Source organism: Manis pentadactyla, chromosome 3 (assembly GCF_030020395.1).
Source record: "Manis pentadactyla isolate mManPen7 chromosome 3, mManPen7.hap1, whole genome shotgun sequence".
Classification (NCBI taxonomy): Eukaryota; Metazoa; Chordata; class Mammalia; order Pholidota; family Manidae; genus Manis; species Manis pentadactyla.
Genome location: NC_080021.1, coordinates 106,825,488 through 106,842,915, shown reverse-complemented (window position 1 = coordinate 106,842,915; position 17,428 = coordinate 106,825,488). Strand labels below are relative to the sequence as shown.

The 17,428-nt window shown below is 32.3% G+C and overlaps 1 protein-coding gene across 3 annotated transcripts in view; it reads right to left on the bottom strand.

Annotated features, from left to right (window-relative positions):
* TRDMT1 (tRNA aspartic acid methyltransferase 1) overlaps window positions 1–17,428 on the bottom strand; it is a 58,645-nt gene that overhangs the window by 9,578 nt on the left and 31,639 nt on the right. For all 3 annotated transcript variants that reach the window (XM_036889050.2, XM_036889059.2, XM_057498262.1), the window contains exons 2-9: window positions 16,497–16,606; window positions 9,985–10,061; window positions 7,254–7,325; window positions 6,569–6,634; window positions 5,735–5,804; window positions 4,624–4,707; window positions 2,966–3,309; window positions 878–935 (exon numbers count right to left, since the gene is read on the bottom strand). In XM_036889050.2, the coding sequence (XP_036744945.2) occupies window positions 878–935; window positions 2,966–3,309; window positions 4,624–4,707; window positions 5,735–5,804; window positions 6,569–6,634; window positions 7,254–7,325; window positions 9,985–10,061; window positions 16,497–16,606 (881 nt within the window). The remainder of the gene's footprint in view (window positions 1–877; window positions 936–2,965; window positions 3,310–4,623; window positions 4,708–5,734; window positions 5,805–6,568; window positions 6,635–7,253; window positions 7,326–9,984; window positions 10,062–16,496; window positions 16,607–17,428) is intronic.

Sequence of the window (17,428 nt, the reverse complement as noted above, 5' to 3'; positions counted from 1 at the left end):
AATGTTTTAAAATGAAAGACTTAATGTTAAACAGGTAAGGATACTTTCATTGTATGTGTCATTTTGATCCCTTAAAAATAAATCATAAGAATATAAACAATAAAGGACAATATAACATAAAAGAAATACAGTGAAAGATACAAAAAAGAAACTTGATCAACCAATGAAGTCAACTTAATGTTGCTAAAAAGTAGATCATTAAAATGTTTACTGTTTATAATCAATTTGTCATATTAAACTGTTTCCTTAAAAATGATAAAATATATTTAGTAAATATGACTTCTCAAATCCCAACATTCATTTGCCTCTGATAGGATTTTTACCATAGTAAATTTTACTAACAGTAATGGTTTAAATCAGTATAAAAGATAATGTGGTTTCACTTCAAAATTATTTAAAGGTATAAAACTTGTAATATATCAAGCTTTTACTTAACCATGAATTTACAACTTAACTATTAATAAAGAACCTTACTAGGTGTAGATTGTTTTCCCTAAAAGGCAATTTTTTGGTATGTGATCCAAAGAAAGACTCCAATATTAAAATATTTGTGCATAATTTTAGAGAACATTAACTACTGCATGTTGCATTTCAATTTCCAGTGCATTACCACAGAATAAAAAGAAATACAAAAGCTTAGAATAAGCAAATATATAAAACATAATTTGAATATAAACACCTATCTAGCAACAAGAAAAAGAAAATATTTATTCTATAATTTATAATGAAGTATTACATATAAAAATATATATATGAATAATATATGTGCTCATTCCCAGTTGAACATGTTATTTTAACATTCTCAAATTTTAAATAACAAACATAGTTTTACTAAAAATAGTTTTCAAATATTTTAGTTCTAAAGTATGTATTTTACCTGCACATCCTCTGTAGTTTGTAACACGGATCCTGTCCCTTCTATGTAGCTTCCATAACTGAAAAATTAACACAAATATTAAGCAGCATCTAATATATTTGTTAACAATAAATTTCTTAAGTATTTCTTGAATAAATTATATAGTTACATGCTTCTGAAACATTCTGAGTGATATCATATAAATATGCTTTTTAATTGAAAAATTACGGGGTAAAAGAAATAGAAAGATCTCTGTTTCAGCTTCTCCGACACTAAACTTGACATCATTTTTTGAGTTGTGTAAATACATTTTGAACTATGTATTACTGTCATTTCTTTGTATTAATTATCATTTTTTAATGTTCATCACTAGAAAGTATGCATTTTTATGACTTTGTATCCAAATCCTATTTAATATTGGCATTCCTGTCACATTAAACTGCTATATAAGTGAAAATAAATTGCTGCTATTTTTTATAATGCCAGAACCATCATTTCTCCTCATAAACTGACAGCCCTACCCTCCAGAACCATGACAAACGTGGGCCCACTGAACGTGAGTCTGCCTGTTACTGTAGTGCAGTAGGTTTTTACTCTTTTTAATAGGAGACCACTGTATAAAAAATTGTATTGAAAGTATAAAACACTACAGAAACACAAGGTCTTAGTAGTATTTCTTCCCCTATGATTATTGCCAAGCTCATTACTCAGCATTATTATCATTATCTTTTTTCCTATAGATCAATTAAAAATACAGATGAAAGAAAGTCAAACCAGGGAAAAAGTTTTTTGCCAACTGTTTTCTTATCTAACACACACACACGTATGTTTATATTATGTATACTAGACTTTTGTAGTAAGGTTTCTTTTATATCACATTTTTACTTACAAAAGAATTTCAAGGTTGTTTTTTGATAAGTCTTATCACAAAATTGATAAGTCTTGTTTTATGAGAGTCCTGAACAGAATCTATTGGACTTGGAAAGAGACAACAGCTGAGTAAAGTATTTTAAGGTAATAGAAAACAATAAACCCATTCCTCTAGAAGTACAAGGGCAGAGCATGATAAAATGAAAATGAGTCTGGTATGGTTGAATCAGGGACATAGTGTCTCATGCAAGACAGCTATCTAGTAGGTAAAAAGAGAAGGCTTGAAGTTTCAAATCATACAACTACTTATCAAATGAGGCTGAGTGGCATTAACAAAGCAGAGATAAGGATCTTTTACAAAATTTTCTGGAAAGGCTTAATTTTCCCTTTCTTTCTAGGTTTTAAAAAATTGATGAAAAATATATTACTATTTAAGAAATAACTCAAAGGTAAGCCATAAAAGAAATATACCTATATCATGAGAATAGAAAAATTTGTATGGAATAATACGCAATTTATATGTGCAATGAAAAGAAAGGGAAAATATGCATAAAGTATGCTACTATTTACCTATAAGAAGAATAAAGAATGTACACATATGTTTAAATATACCTTCACACATAATACCTCTGGAAGATTAGATAGTAAACTGAAATCATTGGTTGCATGGAGGGAGGGATGCTAGATGGCCAAGAAACAGAAGTGAAAGGGAGTCTCATATTCTTAGTGAACCTTTTGAATTTTGAAAGATGAGAATATATTACTTAATTTTAAAACTCAAAATAAAATTTAAATGTGCTCTAACATCACTAGATGACTCAACTATTTATTGATATTAAAATTTAATTTCTTCTTATACATTCATCATAAGAGTACACATAAATTTTTGAGGTCTGATGTGCCATAAAAAAAAGATTCTAAAAAGTTAGTAATTCACCATCTATAGAAACCATGTTTCCACCATGGGTAATTAAGTTCCTGTGAAGGTCACCCAACAAATGGCATTGTCTTTCATGAGCACTTTTGTGGGTTGTGCACATAATGTTCTGCCAGAAGGAATTTTCACTCATGCATTCTATTGGAACATGAAAGCAGGCAATCAAGGACAAAAAAAAAATTATTCTAGCAGAAACATTTAATAAAATGCTCCTTGTTTTGCAAAGAACTAAAAGAAGAAATAGTAATAAAAACCTGGTTATTTTGGATATAGCATGAATAGAAAGTCTCTTTAAAACCTACCCTTTTGTAAAGCACATGGATCTTCTGCAAGTGGGCTTAACAATGTCTAACAACAGAGCATATCGCAGCAGTGACTTTGGTGGTAAGAAGTACTGATTCATGTCAATGTCATCTTCAAGAAAATCTTTTAGCATTTGCACGGATAAATCACTGTCCTGCTGATGTTTCCGGTCAATTTCTTCTGCAGTTTCAAGCTTAAAAAGAATGGCCCCTTTTCCAGAACACTGTCTGCTGCTATCAAAGTAAATATTTGGTTCAATTTTCTTCCTTTCGATTTTATTATCCACATCTATTGCATGTTTCTGCGGATGTTCAGATTCAATTTGAGGGAACTCCATCAGTACCTGGCATTAAGTAAAAATACCCAACCTGTGAAAAGCTTTATTAAAAATAAAAGATAAATTAATAACATCGAGTCAGCATTATGTAAGAAATCTCTTTAACTTTTATAGAGTTATCATTAAAAAGAAAGTGTGGTTTACTTACATTTATACAAATTATTACAATTTTTTCATCAATATAGCTATAGTGTCATCAGGCTACAGATGATATATTTCATGGAGTTATTGCTTTCTGTATTTATTAACAAAAACATTCAACAAAGTAATAGGAAGTATAATAAAAATAGATATAGCATTATATTTGGAAAAGAAGTTAGAAAGCAACATTAGTATTTCCAGAATACGTCCTTTGGATAAGTTTGTCATATCCCTTCATTAAAAAAGAAAAACTGGAACATACCTATGATCCAAAAGAAAATTAGTAATTAAAAATAGAAAGCACTTTTTACCCTGAAAGGTTATTTCTATTCCTGGGCCCAATTAAAAAAAAAATCCTGTTCCTGAAAGCCATGTTACCATGTACAAAGCCCTATTTTGTAAAAGAAAAATAGTTCCAGAATTTTTAATGATGAAGTCTTTGTTAATATACTTTATACATTGTTTTTGGAATTGTCCACTATGGAAAGGGAGATGTATTGGTACTGTACTACAGGGGAATCATATGACTCTAGTGACCTCCTATTAGTAGGACATGACTTTTGAGTTCTTATCTGTGGTGGTTTAGGAGAGATTCACTGAACCACTGAAACTCTCTATATCCACACTAATTTTTGACAGAAGCATGTACAATTACTTCCATAATTACAGTCCTATATATAGGAATTAAGCACTAGCTTGTACTAATCACTATATGTACTAATCATTACTATATTTTAATCAATTAAGGTTAAATAACATTGTCTTCAAAGAAAATGCAACCAATGTGTCAACATACTCAAGCTATTTTTAAAGCAGCATAAGTGAATTTTATCTAAAGAAGTCAATGGCTTCCATTGAGGGGAAAAAAATGATAGATGCAAAATAATAAACAGAGGGAAATTATAAGGAGAAAAGGAGGATAACAGCACGAATGGTATTTTTTTTTAATGTTTAACTTGTATTTTTTTCTAATGATGCAAGTTGTTAGTTTCTGTTTAGTGAAAGCAATATAAGTGGCATCAGGAGAAGAAAAAGGCCAAGGAGAAAGACCTGGGGCATGGTCTACATCACAGGCTCAATAGGACACACACATACCTCGACAAAGCAGCTATGGAAATAAATCATCAGACAGATATATTTACAATAGATAAATAACTAAAACAGTGATAATAATAATACCTGACCAGGAGCTTGAAAAGGTAATGGCTCTGACTGAAGCTTTGCAATAAGGAAATACCGTAGCCTTGAATTTGGAATGCCAAACTGCAAGTAAAGCAGAGAAGTTTCTTATTACAGGAAGTTACAAGTGGCATATACATTTAGCACCTAGTAAAAAGACTCATATTGGTATACCCAAAACAAATTTTATTATTGATTTCTGGAAGATTTCTTTGTAGCAAATTCTTAATCTTTTTCAACTGCTTTATAGTTTCATTTGAATAAAATAAAGACTGAATCTGATGAATCATATAAATCACTTTCATTTTATATTTTCCAGGTAAGAAGTTATACAGACATTTTTACATTCATTATTGATAATACAGTACTCATAAAAACATAAAATTCAAGTATAGCTATTCTTGGCTACTTATTACCTCCTTTTATTAAAAAGGGAGGATTCACTAAATTATAAAAATTAAAAGGCAATAAATATGAAGTTATGAAGTTTATCTTGAAGAGATCAGACATACTGCCAATTTCCACAGCACATGCACCTCTAATTTTTTAAGCGGGATTGCTTTTAATTTCAGGGCAAAGAACTATATAATAGTCTAAAGATGACAGACTAGCAAACACAATGACAAAAGATATAATAGACAGTGATATATGTAATGTCAAAGATCTACCAAATATCTTATCAGAACCAATTACTTCAATTTCTTACCATGAAATAGAAGCAATGTTGCTTTTTAATGGTATGTCCCAGAAAAGTAATTAGAAAATTTTCACAACTTCATTTTGGTTTTATTTTGGGTTATTATGAAACATTATTAAACTGCAGTACATTTAGTTTGAAAATACCAAATATAACATATTTTCAAAACATACTGCCCTTTATTTACTGTGCATAAAAAATATATATATATTTCCTATGAGTTTCAAGCTATATAATATATATTTCTCATAAAATATGTATAAATGAATCTATATGCCTATATATGATATTTTTTAGAAAGTAAGACCCATGTCTAAATTTCAAGATTTACCTTCATAATAGCCAAAATAGATCCACACTGAATCAAAGCCCCTTTGGAAAATCTATGTAAGAGTTTATAATTATGGTACCTACAGAGGTTGGAGATAATAGAAATTCTTGATACTGAAAACCGCAATTTTCTATTGTTTGTATTAACAGCTCTCTGAATAAAGAAAGAAAAAAGAAGTTTTCACTCTATAGTTAGAAATAGGATTCTTATATAAAATACTACATATAAAACTTCATTTTAAGTGAAAACTGTACCTCCACTCAAGTTGCTTAGAAAGTGAATGATCCTATATCTTTATTAAGTCCAATTCTTGAGAATACATTTCTTAGAAAAAGATGGAGATTATTTCTATTACAAGTAAAGAAAGCTGCCAGATTATTTATCCAAACTGGTGGGAGTTAGAACCACTAATCTACTGATGATAATTTGCTGTGGGCATGGAGCTATATCTGTAGAAAATCAGGTGGGAGAGCACTGTTACAGACAGCAGCGAATCAGGGACTTGGATGTGTTCTCCCCAGCTGGGCTACCGTCTGACAGGGCTCTGACACAGGACTTGCTTTTTCCATCTAAACATAGGACAGAAAATGCCTATCAACAGGACCAATTCTTATTGAAAACATTCCTGCTTCTGAAGAAATAGGCACCAATATAAGCAGCTAAAATTGAGACATCATCCTCATTAAAATGAGCACTTATTCTGGAAAAATTCAAACATATCAAAATGGAAGAGAATCAGCTGAACCTAATTCTGTGATACGTACATTATTAGTCAAACTTAATATTAGTGAATAAAATATATAACATATTTAAATGTCAGAATAAATGTGCTTATTTTTAAGATCTTTATTTCACAACAACTCCTGCTATAATATATGTCAAGTCTAAGATAAACACAAGACAAACACAGTTTTTACCTTGCAGAAGATACTTCAAAACCTTTAACATTTTCTAAAAGAATATACTTTGGTAATTTTTGTAATCTAAAAAGAAACAAAAACAAATGGAATGTCAAACAGCTCATTACTAAAAAGAAAGAAGTAAGGAAAATCCTTGTTTGTGGAAAATATGAGGTAAGTAATGTTCTGAACTCTTTTTATAAAAGAATTTTATAAGGGATGGAGACAACTCATATTTTATTCATTTTTCCCCATAAACATGGCACACCTGATAAAGTTAACATTTGAAATGCTAGTTTCCACTGAAGTTTATCTCACAACATGGGTTCACACAAAGCCTCTGAACTGCAAAATTCAAAGAGCTGCCATTAACACAGAAAGGAAGTTTCTTGGGTTAGCACAAGATTCTAGGCCATTAGTAACACCACTCACTAACATTAGAATCTTTTGCATTAATCCTGTGAGCAGAGGCAAAGAACGTGGCTATTAAGCTATAATTCCCTGTCACTCACTGTAGTAGCAACCACAGAATTGGCAAACATGTGCAGTCTCCTTATCAGCCATCACAGAATATACATGACATGCACAAGTACCTGAAGGCAGCATGTATAATCTCTAAATCTCTAAAATGACAAACATCATATTGTTCCAAAAACAAAGTTTTAAATTTAAGGTAAGTTTGCACTGGAAAGTAAGTTTTTACCTTGGGAGAATGTCTAGAATATATAAGAAACTATTGGTCCTTGGATCAGACACATCACCTTGCAGGCCAATTCTAAAGGGATAAAGAAAGTACAAATAAAATTCATCAGGAATCTTACATAAAGATATCAAATCAACTTTAAAAAGTCAGATCTGAAAGAATTAAAATTAGTTGGTTCTCACAGAAAAATATGATTATCCTTGTTGCTACAGAGAACAAAGTGCATTTATTCCATTAAAAAGAAAAAAATCCTTGCTTAATAAATACACTTATTACAAAACAATATGCCAAATAACTTACATGAAGCAAAGAACAAGAAGAAAGAATAAAATCAATTACTTTCTTAAAATCACTTGAAGAATGACTCTCTCACACACACACACACACACACTTGCTGATGACACACTTTGTTCTGCCCCAGATAAGACAACAAAAGTTCAAATACAAGCTGGTCAGGTAGGGTGGCACCATACAGTCGATGGCTCTGATAACTAATCACCATCTGAGCAGAACAAAGTAGTAGGTAAGACTAAGACAATCTTGTTCAATGTAAATAGGAGAGACTTAAGCTGAAGTGTTGATTCTACAAGCATAAGTTGCAACTTGGTTAAACTAGGTCAAAACAGGTCATGTCAACAAACAGTATTTGGAGTAGCAATTATCTTACAAGTAAGATTCAATATGATCAAGAATTAAGCAGAAAGGAAGATATGGATTGGGCCTGATTAGTAGAAACAGAGGACCAGGATTTAGACCTACTTAATAGCTTCATAGTCAAATAAATTACTTGATCTCATGCAGAGAAAATGGAAGTTCCATGGCCAGGATCCTCAGCTAATACAAGAGATGAGGTTGACTTAGCCCACTGCGCAGGCGCATGTTTGCATACCCATTGGCAATAAGTGATTATTGCCTGTACTGCTATTAAGAGTTCTGCCAGGTGCTAAGGGCTGAGGAAGCAGGAGAGCGGAGCCTAGAGAAGAGAGCAGAGACTGGGGAGCAGAGACTGAGATGGGCTTGCTGGGGCAGAGGCGAACATGATTCTAGTGCTTAACCTGCCACCATGAGAATAAAGCTTGGATTGAGCCCCTTTTTACCCTCAACGTTCTGTTGTCATTTTTTCCGTCTCATGGAATCCATTAAGTGAATTGTCTGAGGCTGAAATCCTCAGGCAAGACACCTCACTTGTCAGTTTTCTCATACCTGACAAGAAGGTCAAAATCATGGATCTTAAGCTCAGATGGAACATTAGAGCAACTATAACAGATTCATTAGAAATCTTGGGCTCTTCCTACTCTGTCCCTTTCCTCTCAGCCTTCCAAATGAAGATGGTACTACAAAATCAGTTGCCTCTGCCAAGAGCAGCTGGAACTGAGCAAATATACGTTGGGAATAGCAGTAGAGAAGATAAAGAGGGCCTGTTTGCAGTAATATATGAGGCTTCACAGGGCTGGGACTACATTCTGTTCTGTACCTTCTACTTACTGTAGTCAACAGTCCACAGGTTTGCATATGCTTGAAGCCATCTTTACATGGAATATCCTCTGCCTTCTCTGATCAATCTCCAATCTATTTTCAGACACAGTTCAGGTATTACCCCTAAAAGAATTATTCTCTCCAGGTATGCAGTAAGTCATTTTCTCCTCTGTAGTCTCATAACACTTCCAGTACTCACTTATTGTATAGCTTATATTACTTTATAAGGTAATTCTTTGTCAGTCATTCCCCTTAAACTATGAGCTCCTTAAGGGTGGGAACTACAGCATCAAAAGCAATGCCTGCCATATAGGTGTGCAATAAATCCTTGGGGAATTTCCTAGAGAGCTGTTTAAATAAATCAAAACATAGATGGAAACTAAGCATTAGAATATTCATTTAAATTGGTATATTTATTACACATGATATCCCACTTAAAATCATATTATATACTTAAATAAGAATATATAAAATAATTGATCACTCTGACTCTGACATTTTCTAATTGTATGGCCTTAGAAAAGTTACTTAATTTCCCTAAGCCTCAGTTTCTCACCTGAAAAATGATAATAGTAATGGCTATCCCATACACTTGTTAAATTAAATGACATACTCCATGTAAGACACTTAGAGAATTATTATTAACATTATCATTTAAAATACTTAAAGATATCTAAATGAAAATGGATTAGTCATGATTTCACCTAAAACATAATTCCTGAAACACAGCCAAATAAACATTATATAATAAGAAAATGACTTGCAACACAGCTACAAAAAGTCAGAATTATTAAATGCACACATAAATTTTGAGAAATGTAAAGTTCACAAAAATATTCTTGACTAGCTTTTAGATTTTAGAGTTAAGTAATTTAGACTTGATTATTTATTATGAGAATTTACTTTGACTAATCAGTGTTACAAAGATATTCCTTGAATGCTTATTAGTTTAAATAATTTAAGATAATTTGGATCAGAAATATTGTCTCTTCAGTAGGTATAAAAGAAGCCTCATATAGTCTCAGCATATCTACTACTGACCAAATTACTTTGCTCATTTGGCAGTAATTTGCTATTTCCTTTATGATTAATGCTGAATTATAAATATGAGAAGGTAAAAGGAATTATTGATGAAAAATTTCAATGAAAATGAAAACGCAGCTGCTGGACTTCAAAGTGTCCATGCTTGAAAATGGCATTTTAGTGAGTCCTTCAAAAGTACTCTTCCTCAACAGAGAGAAATCATTATACATACCTTGTGAATGGCTGACATGGAGGGCTCATTAAAATCATATTGAAAGATAATCTGTCAAACTCTTCTATTGTAATGCCCTATGGAATGAATATTTGGGGAAAAAGAAAAATATCAAAACATGGGAAAGAAGGAAAAATGCTAACTAATTATAACAATAATCAGAAATTAAAACAATAGTTTATACTTTTATTTATAACACTTAAAGTTTATATAACACTAATACTTTTCAAATCAACTGAAGTTAAAGTAACGTTCTAAGGCAATCTAAGGGCATGGAGCAGAAAACCAAAGTTATGAAAAATTAAGTGACTGTCCCTGAGTCCCAGGGTCAGCCAGAGCAGAGTTGGAATGTTAGTTTCCTGAATCTCAAGTATTTGTGCTTCTGTGATACCTCAAGCTCAACACTGCTGTGTTTTCTAGAGTCAAACAGAGAGAACTTTGTTTTAGAATTAATGATTTCTAGGAAATTTTTAAATACCTCTCTATCAGTTATATTTTTCATTTTGGAAATGTGAGGTCCTGACTAGTTACCATTCCTTTCATGTATGACTCTTAGTATAACACTAAATGGAAAAAGGTCATGATTTCACATATCCACATTTATCATATTGTTTTACAATTACGTGTAGTCAAAAAACTTCAAAAGATTGTAGATAAATCAAAATAGCTACTATGGACTAAATAGTTGAAAAATATGCTATTTTGATCCTATTTTATGTATCAGAAGAGGAATACAGTAGCCCTTCACCCCTTATCCATGGCTTCGCTTCCCAGTTTCAGTTACCAGCAGTCAACCCCAAGGGAAGCAGATGCTCCTCCTTCTGATTTATGGTCAGAAGGTCAATAGTACCCCAGTGCTATGAATTAATGTCTAAGAAAAACATAGCATATTTAGGATTTGGTATTGTCCATGGTTTTGGGCACCCATAGGGGGTTTTGACACACATCCCCAGCAGATAAGGGAAGAAGTACTGCATAGAGAAACACAAGTCAAGGGTTTGCCAATTTTCATCAAGCACTCTTACTGTACATTCTCAGCTGAAAATATTAAGCCACAAGCCCAGAATCACAATCTTCCTAATTATAACACACTTCTAAGAAGTTCCAGTATACAAATAACACAAGAAAAGCTTTACTTTGAGTTCAGTTGAGAATGAGTTAACCTGGAGAACACATCAGTCGTCTTGTACTACAAGTTTGAATGAATGTGTCTATCATTTTTAAATCACAGGCTGTTAAATAGTTTCATATATACATGTAAAATGAAATCAAAATTAAATACTGAGAAGTTCTTACAGCACCTCTGGAACCCGGGTTAAAGAGAACGATTTGGAAATCATACACTGAACAGTCTGTCAGAAAGCATGGGGCAGAGCAGCCCAATCAGACAGCACATCATGCTCAAGCTAAAAGTCCCATCAGCACAGGGCCATTGTGATAGGCAACCTACTGGTTTCATAACTAAAAGTGGATTTAAAGCTAAATTCCTAAAACTAAACTAAAATGTTTTACATCATGATCATCCTATGTCTAGAAGCTAAAGGAAGTAAACAATTTCTTCCTCCAATACAGCTAGACATTAAAAATTACAATTTTAAAGGACTCTTGAAAATCGTGACTTTTTTTATGGCACAGTCCAAATGATAGCTCAGTTGTACAAAAAATAATCACTCAATTCATTCACAACTTGATTTAGTGAGTCCTTCAAAAGTACTCACTGGCATTCTAGGTCAATGAATGTGCTGTGATTCAAGTAAGCAAATTATCTTTAATAATTTGATATTTTAAAGATATTGGAAATGGAAATCTATTCTTTTCCCATAACCTAGCCACACAAGTTAATAAAAACATCTCTGCTATCAGAGAACATTAGATCAACTCAGTGTGGTAATACTGTTTATCACATGTCGATGAGCAGTGTTATCTGTCCGCCTACTTGCCTTATTCCGTTTCAGAAAGTTTCCCAGTTATACTTAATTCTCAATTAAACTTTAGGAACAATTTGGTAGATTAGAAAACAACAACTTTTGACTACTTTAGTGAACTTACAGTTAATTTAAAGGGAACTAAAAATTTGTACAATATTCAGTCATCCTTTCTAAATATATTTTACATTTTCAAAACTCTTTTACTCCCACTTGGGTCACGCAAATTTCTTGTTAAATTGATTTCTTGATGTTTATAATTTTTGTGTTATTACTACAAATAGAAACTTTCTATTTTATTTCCTAAAATGTTTTTGTTTGTATATTGTAAGCTACTGGTTATCATGTTTTTTTAACCAGCCTCCTTATTAAATGCACTAATTTTTCCTCATACTATTTTTAGCACAGTGTTTTATGTTTTCCAAGCATATCTAATTATTCTTTAGAATCCTCTTTAATATTTATATACTATTTCTCTTACGTGAGTATATTAGCTAATATCCAAAACAATATTAAATAATGGTACCAATGGTGGACATCCTTGTCCTATTCATTATTTTAATGACAATGCTTTTAAAGTTTTACCATTAGCATGTTAGTGGATTTGGAAATATGTATATATGGATGCATATGTTTAATATAAATATATTTAATATGTTAAAGAATTATAAGAATAATTAATATATTTTAATATAAAATATAAACACATATACAGACATTTAGTCAGTAACATATCTATTTTGTGGAGCTATTCATTTGACTTAATTTTATTAAGAAATATTAAAAACAATCAGAAGACATAACATTTTGTCAAATGCTTTCTAACATACAGTTTTTATCTTTCTATTATTAACATGTTGAATAACATTAATAGAATTCTTAAATACTAAACTACTTCTGCATTCCCAAAAGACAATCCATTTTGGTTATGCTACATTATTCTTTTAGTGTACTTCAGATCTATTTGGTCATATTTTACTTAGAATTACTAAGTTTATATTCATAGAAAAAGATTTTCCTGTTCTGTGGTATACAGCAGATATTCCAAAAAAAACCTTACTTAGTGGTTATTTCCTACCATTTCTTGCCCTATGAACTCTGATGTTATTTTGTACATGAATACTCATGACAAATCAGATCTTTCTTGAGAATTGTATTAATCATCACTGTAAAGTAACTTTCTGTGACTCTTAAATGCTTTTTGTCTTAAAATCCATCTTATCTAACATTAATTCTGAAACCTCTGTTATCCTTTGTTACTACTTCCCTGCTATTTGTCCATTTTTTAGGCATAATAAACTGTTGATTAAATAATATTCATAAATTAATCCACCAATATTTCAGAATATCTACTCTGTGGCAGGCATTGTGCTACATCTGGGATTACATCAAAGAACAAACCAGACAGTTTCTGCCCACATGAAGTTTATGTAGCAGTGACTAGTAATTTCCCATTCTCTACCAAGATAGGTTACAGATTTTAGTTTTATTACTAGTTCTTTTTATAAATGAGGAGTCCTAGTCTTAGTTAAAAACATCTCTGTGGTTGTTCAGGCCTGACTCTAGACAAATACAAAGGCTTTACTGGGCAGGCCTCATGGAGGAAGCTGCCCACCCGACTCCAGACTTGGTGCAGAGCCAGTGTATGGCAGTTCTCTGAGGGCAGTTGCAGTCAAGGTCTCAGGCCCCCTGGTCAGTCACGTTCTTCACATATTCGCACTGCTAGGTCCCTTTATCTGAGGCCTTGGGCACAGGTTCCTCTTCGGCACCTCTGCCAAGGCCTCCTTACAGGAAGAGGAGGGGGAAACCTTGAAGATACTGCTCCCCACTCTGACTACTATCCAGCACACCCCATTCCTGGCTTTCTTCCACTCACTATTCCTCCAACATGAGGGTGCCCTCAAAAGGAAGCTGACCCCACATCTGGGCTGACCCCGAGCCCCCACACCAGTGTACCGTCCCATGGGGAAATGGAACACAGGGCATCAGCATTTCCTCTTCTTTTTAGAGGCTTGCTTAAAACACAACAGTAAGAGATTAAGGTTTCACTCTTTGATTTTTGCCTTGTTGCTTTAATCAGCTACTCTGACCCCTGACAGCTCAGCTGAGCTCCTTACAATAACATTAAATAATGTAAACACAGCAAAGGAAACCATCAACAAAATGAAATGACAACCTACTGAATGGGTGAACATATTTGCAAATCACGTATCTGATAAGGGGTGAATATCCAAAATATTTAAAGAACTCATACAACTCAACACATACACACACACAAAATCCAATTTAAAAAATGGGCAAAGGAATTGAATAGACATTTTTCCAAAGATATACAGATGGCCAACAGACACATGAAAAGATGTTCAATATCACTAATCATGAAGAAAATGCAATCAAAACCACAATGAGATATCACCTCAAATGCTCAGAATTGACTACTATCCAAAAGACAAGAAATAACAAGTATTGGTGGAAGTGGAAAAGAGAGAACCCTCATACACTGCTGGTGGGAATGTAAATTGGTGCAGCCACTATGAAACGCAAATAAAGGTTTATCAAAAAACTAAAAATAGAAATATCATATGACCCAGTAATTCTACCTCTGGGAATTTACCCAAAGAAAACAAAGTCGCTAATTCAAAAATATAAGTACTCCTATGTTTATTGTAGCATTATTTATAGCAACCTAAATGTTCACTGATAGATGAATGGATAAAGATGTGGCACATATATACAATGGAATATTACTTAGCCATAAAAAAGAATGAAATCTTGCCATTTGCGACAACACAGATGAACAAAGAGAGTATTATGCTAAGTGAAATAAGTCAGACAGAGATGATAAATACTATATGATTTCAGTTATGTATGGAATCTAAAAAACAAATGAATAAACAGAACAGAACCAGACTCATGAACACAAGAGAATAGACTGTGGTTGCCATAGGGGAGTGGGGTCAGGGATGTGTGAAATTAATGGGGATAGGGGAAAAATGGAAGGGGAAAAGAGGAAGAAATTCCAATTATAAAGTAAATTAGTCACAGGGATGAAAGTACAGCATATGGAATATAGTCAATAGTATTGCAATATTTTTATATGGTGACAGATGGTAACTAGACTTGGTGTGGTCAGTACTGGAAATGTATATAATTGTCAAATCATTATGTTATACACCTGAAACCAATGTAATATTTTATATCACCTCTATTTCATTTTTAAAAATAAATAAAAATTTAAAAGGAGAAATGACCAATAAGCACATGAAAAGATACTAACATTATCAGTTATCAGGAAAATGCACATTAAAATCAAAATACTAGACAAAAAATAACAATATCACTATATGCTCATTAGCATGGCTACAGTTTAAAGGACTGATAGGAGCAAGTATTGATAAGATGTGAAACAACTGAAACACTTAAATATTGACTGGGAGAATGTAAAATAGTACATACACTATGGAAAACAGCATTTTCTTATGAAATTGAGGAAACTTACCATATGACCCAGCAACTTCACTCCTAGTTATTTATCCACAAGAAATGAAAACAAGGGTGCACACAAAAACTTGTATGTGAATGTTCATAACAACTTTTTGTAATAGTCAAAATCTGGAAACAACCTAAATGTCTAACATTATGTGGATGAATATATATATTACAGTATACAGAATATTACTCATCAATAATAAAAAAGACAGACTACTGATATATACAATGATATGGGTGAATTTAAAAAATATTATGCTAAACAAAAGGAGTTACATGCAAAAAAAATTTACACTCATGATTTTATTTATGATATACTAGAAGTGGACAATTTTATCTGTAATGACAGAAAGCAGATCAGTGGTTGCCTAGGACCAGGTCAGACACTGATTAAAATGGCACACTAAGGAACACTTTAGAGGGGTGGGTATTCTAAGTCTTGATTGTGGTGGCAGTGGTTACATAGTTGTATATATTGGTCAAAACTCCCTTAAGCTTAGAGTAGTTTAGTATATGTAACTTAAGGCTTCATGAGAAATTTGCATGTAAAATTCTTCAAGACAAGAAATTGGGAGAAAAAGCACAATTTCATATTATTTTTAAAATAACTTAATGAACATAAGTATTAAGTAATTCTGCTGAGTTTACTTACAAAATAGTACCTTTAACTTTGACAGGCTTGCTAAACTAAGAAGCATTCAGTAAGTAATAGTTAATGACTGCCTCTTTTATTTTCACTCCTGCTATATACATACTGTACATTGCCTGAAAGTAAAGAATTAAACAGTTTAATTTACAGAACCAAGCATTTAGAAGTTAAGCATATTGTTACATTTCAATCCTTTCTCTCAGAGGCCAAAATGTTGATCTAGCTCTCTCTATAAAGCTGGAAATTTAAAAATATATCAATAAATAAAGACAAAAAATACCATATCATCTTCTGATAGAATATACCATGTTAATTCCCTTCCCCTAAACTTTTTAATTTATATATAATTTATCCTCCAATTAAGACACCGGAAACCAGTATCCTGCAGTGTTCTTCAATCATATTTTCCTTGCTATATACTTATTAAAACAGTCATAATCAATACTCACTTCAATTGTCTTGGCCAGTAACTGCGTGTGAGGAAAATTATACTTGTACACTTCATTAGCGACAGTGTTTACATCAATGGCAGCCACCACTTGTGCAAATACACAGCTTTCTGTAAAGATAAATGGAATATTTTTAAATGTGAAGTCCTTAACATGAACTTGTTCATTATATGGAGAAGTCAAAACAACAGAATTTTGTAGTACATTTCCTTAATTCCTCAATTACATAGCCAGATCTCAGATTGCCAGTGGACAGCCAGAACGGGGCATTAACGCATGAAGTGGAATATTTACTTACTTCTGGTTCATCTCTAAATAGAACTCTGAGACTCTAAGTAAGATTTAAATGTTTTAGTTATTATCTCTTATATTTACTTTCCTCCTTCCATTAAGATATACACTTATGAGTTAAATGGAAAGTTTTTCTTAAGTTAAAACAAACCAAAAATAGGAAAATGAAGTATATCCTTAAAAGTCACATCCCTTAGAATTTCACATAAATAAATTAACAACTATTTGTTCCTCACCTTCTAACATTAATATAAAGCTTCCCAGTACCAATAAAAATGGTTTTAGGTAAGTTTTTGGACTTTTTAATAACAGCTTTCTTGAGATATAATTCACATGCCATAAAATGCACCCATGTAAGATTTTAGATAAATTTTCAAATGACATGAATACTTGGTGTCCAAATGTAAAACTCTCACAGACCAAAAATTATAAATCTTGACAAGTCAGGAGAGAATGTGAAGAGTAAGGGAAATGATTACAAAGCCTTGCTTTACTGCCCTTCTGGCTTGTTGCTAAAGAAAAGCATTTTCAAAATGGTTGCAGATTCAGAGAAATTTGCCATAGTCCTTAAATGGCAGCAAAATCTGAACTGTGGAAGCACAGTTGCTGCTGTATTTTGCAATTACCACCCTTTTTGCACT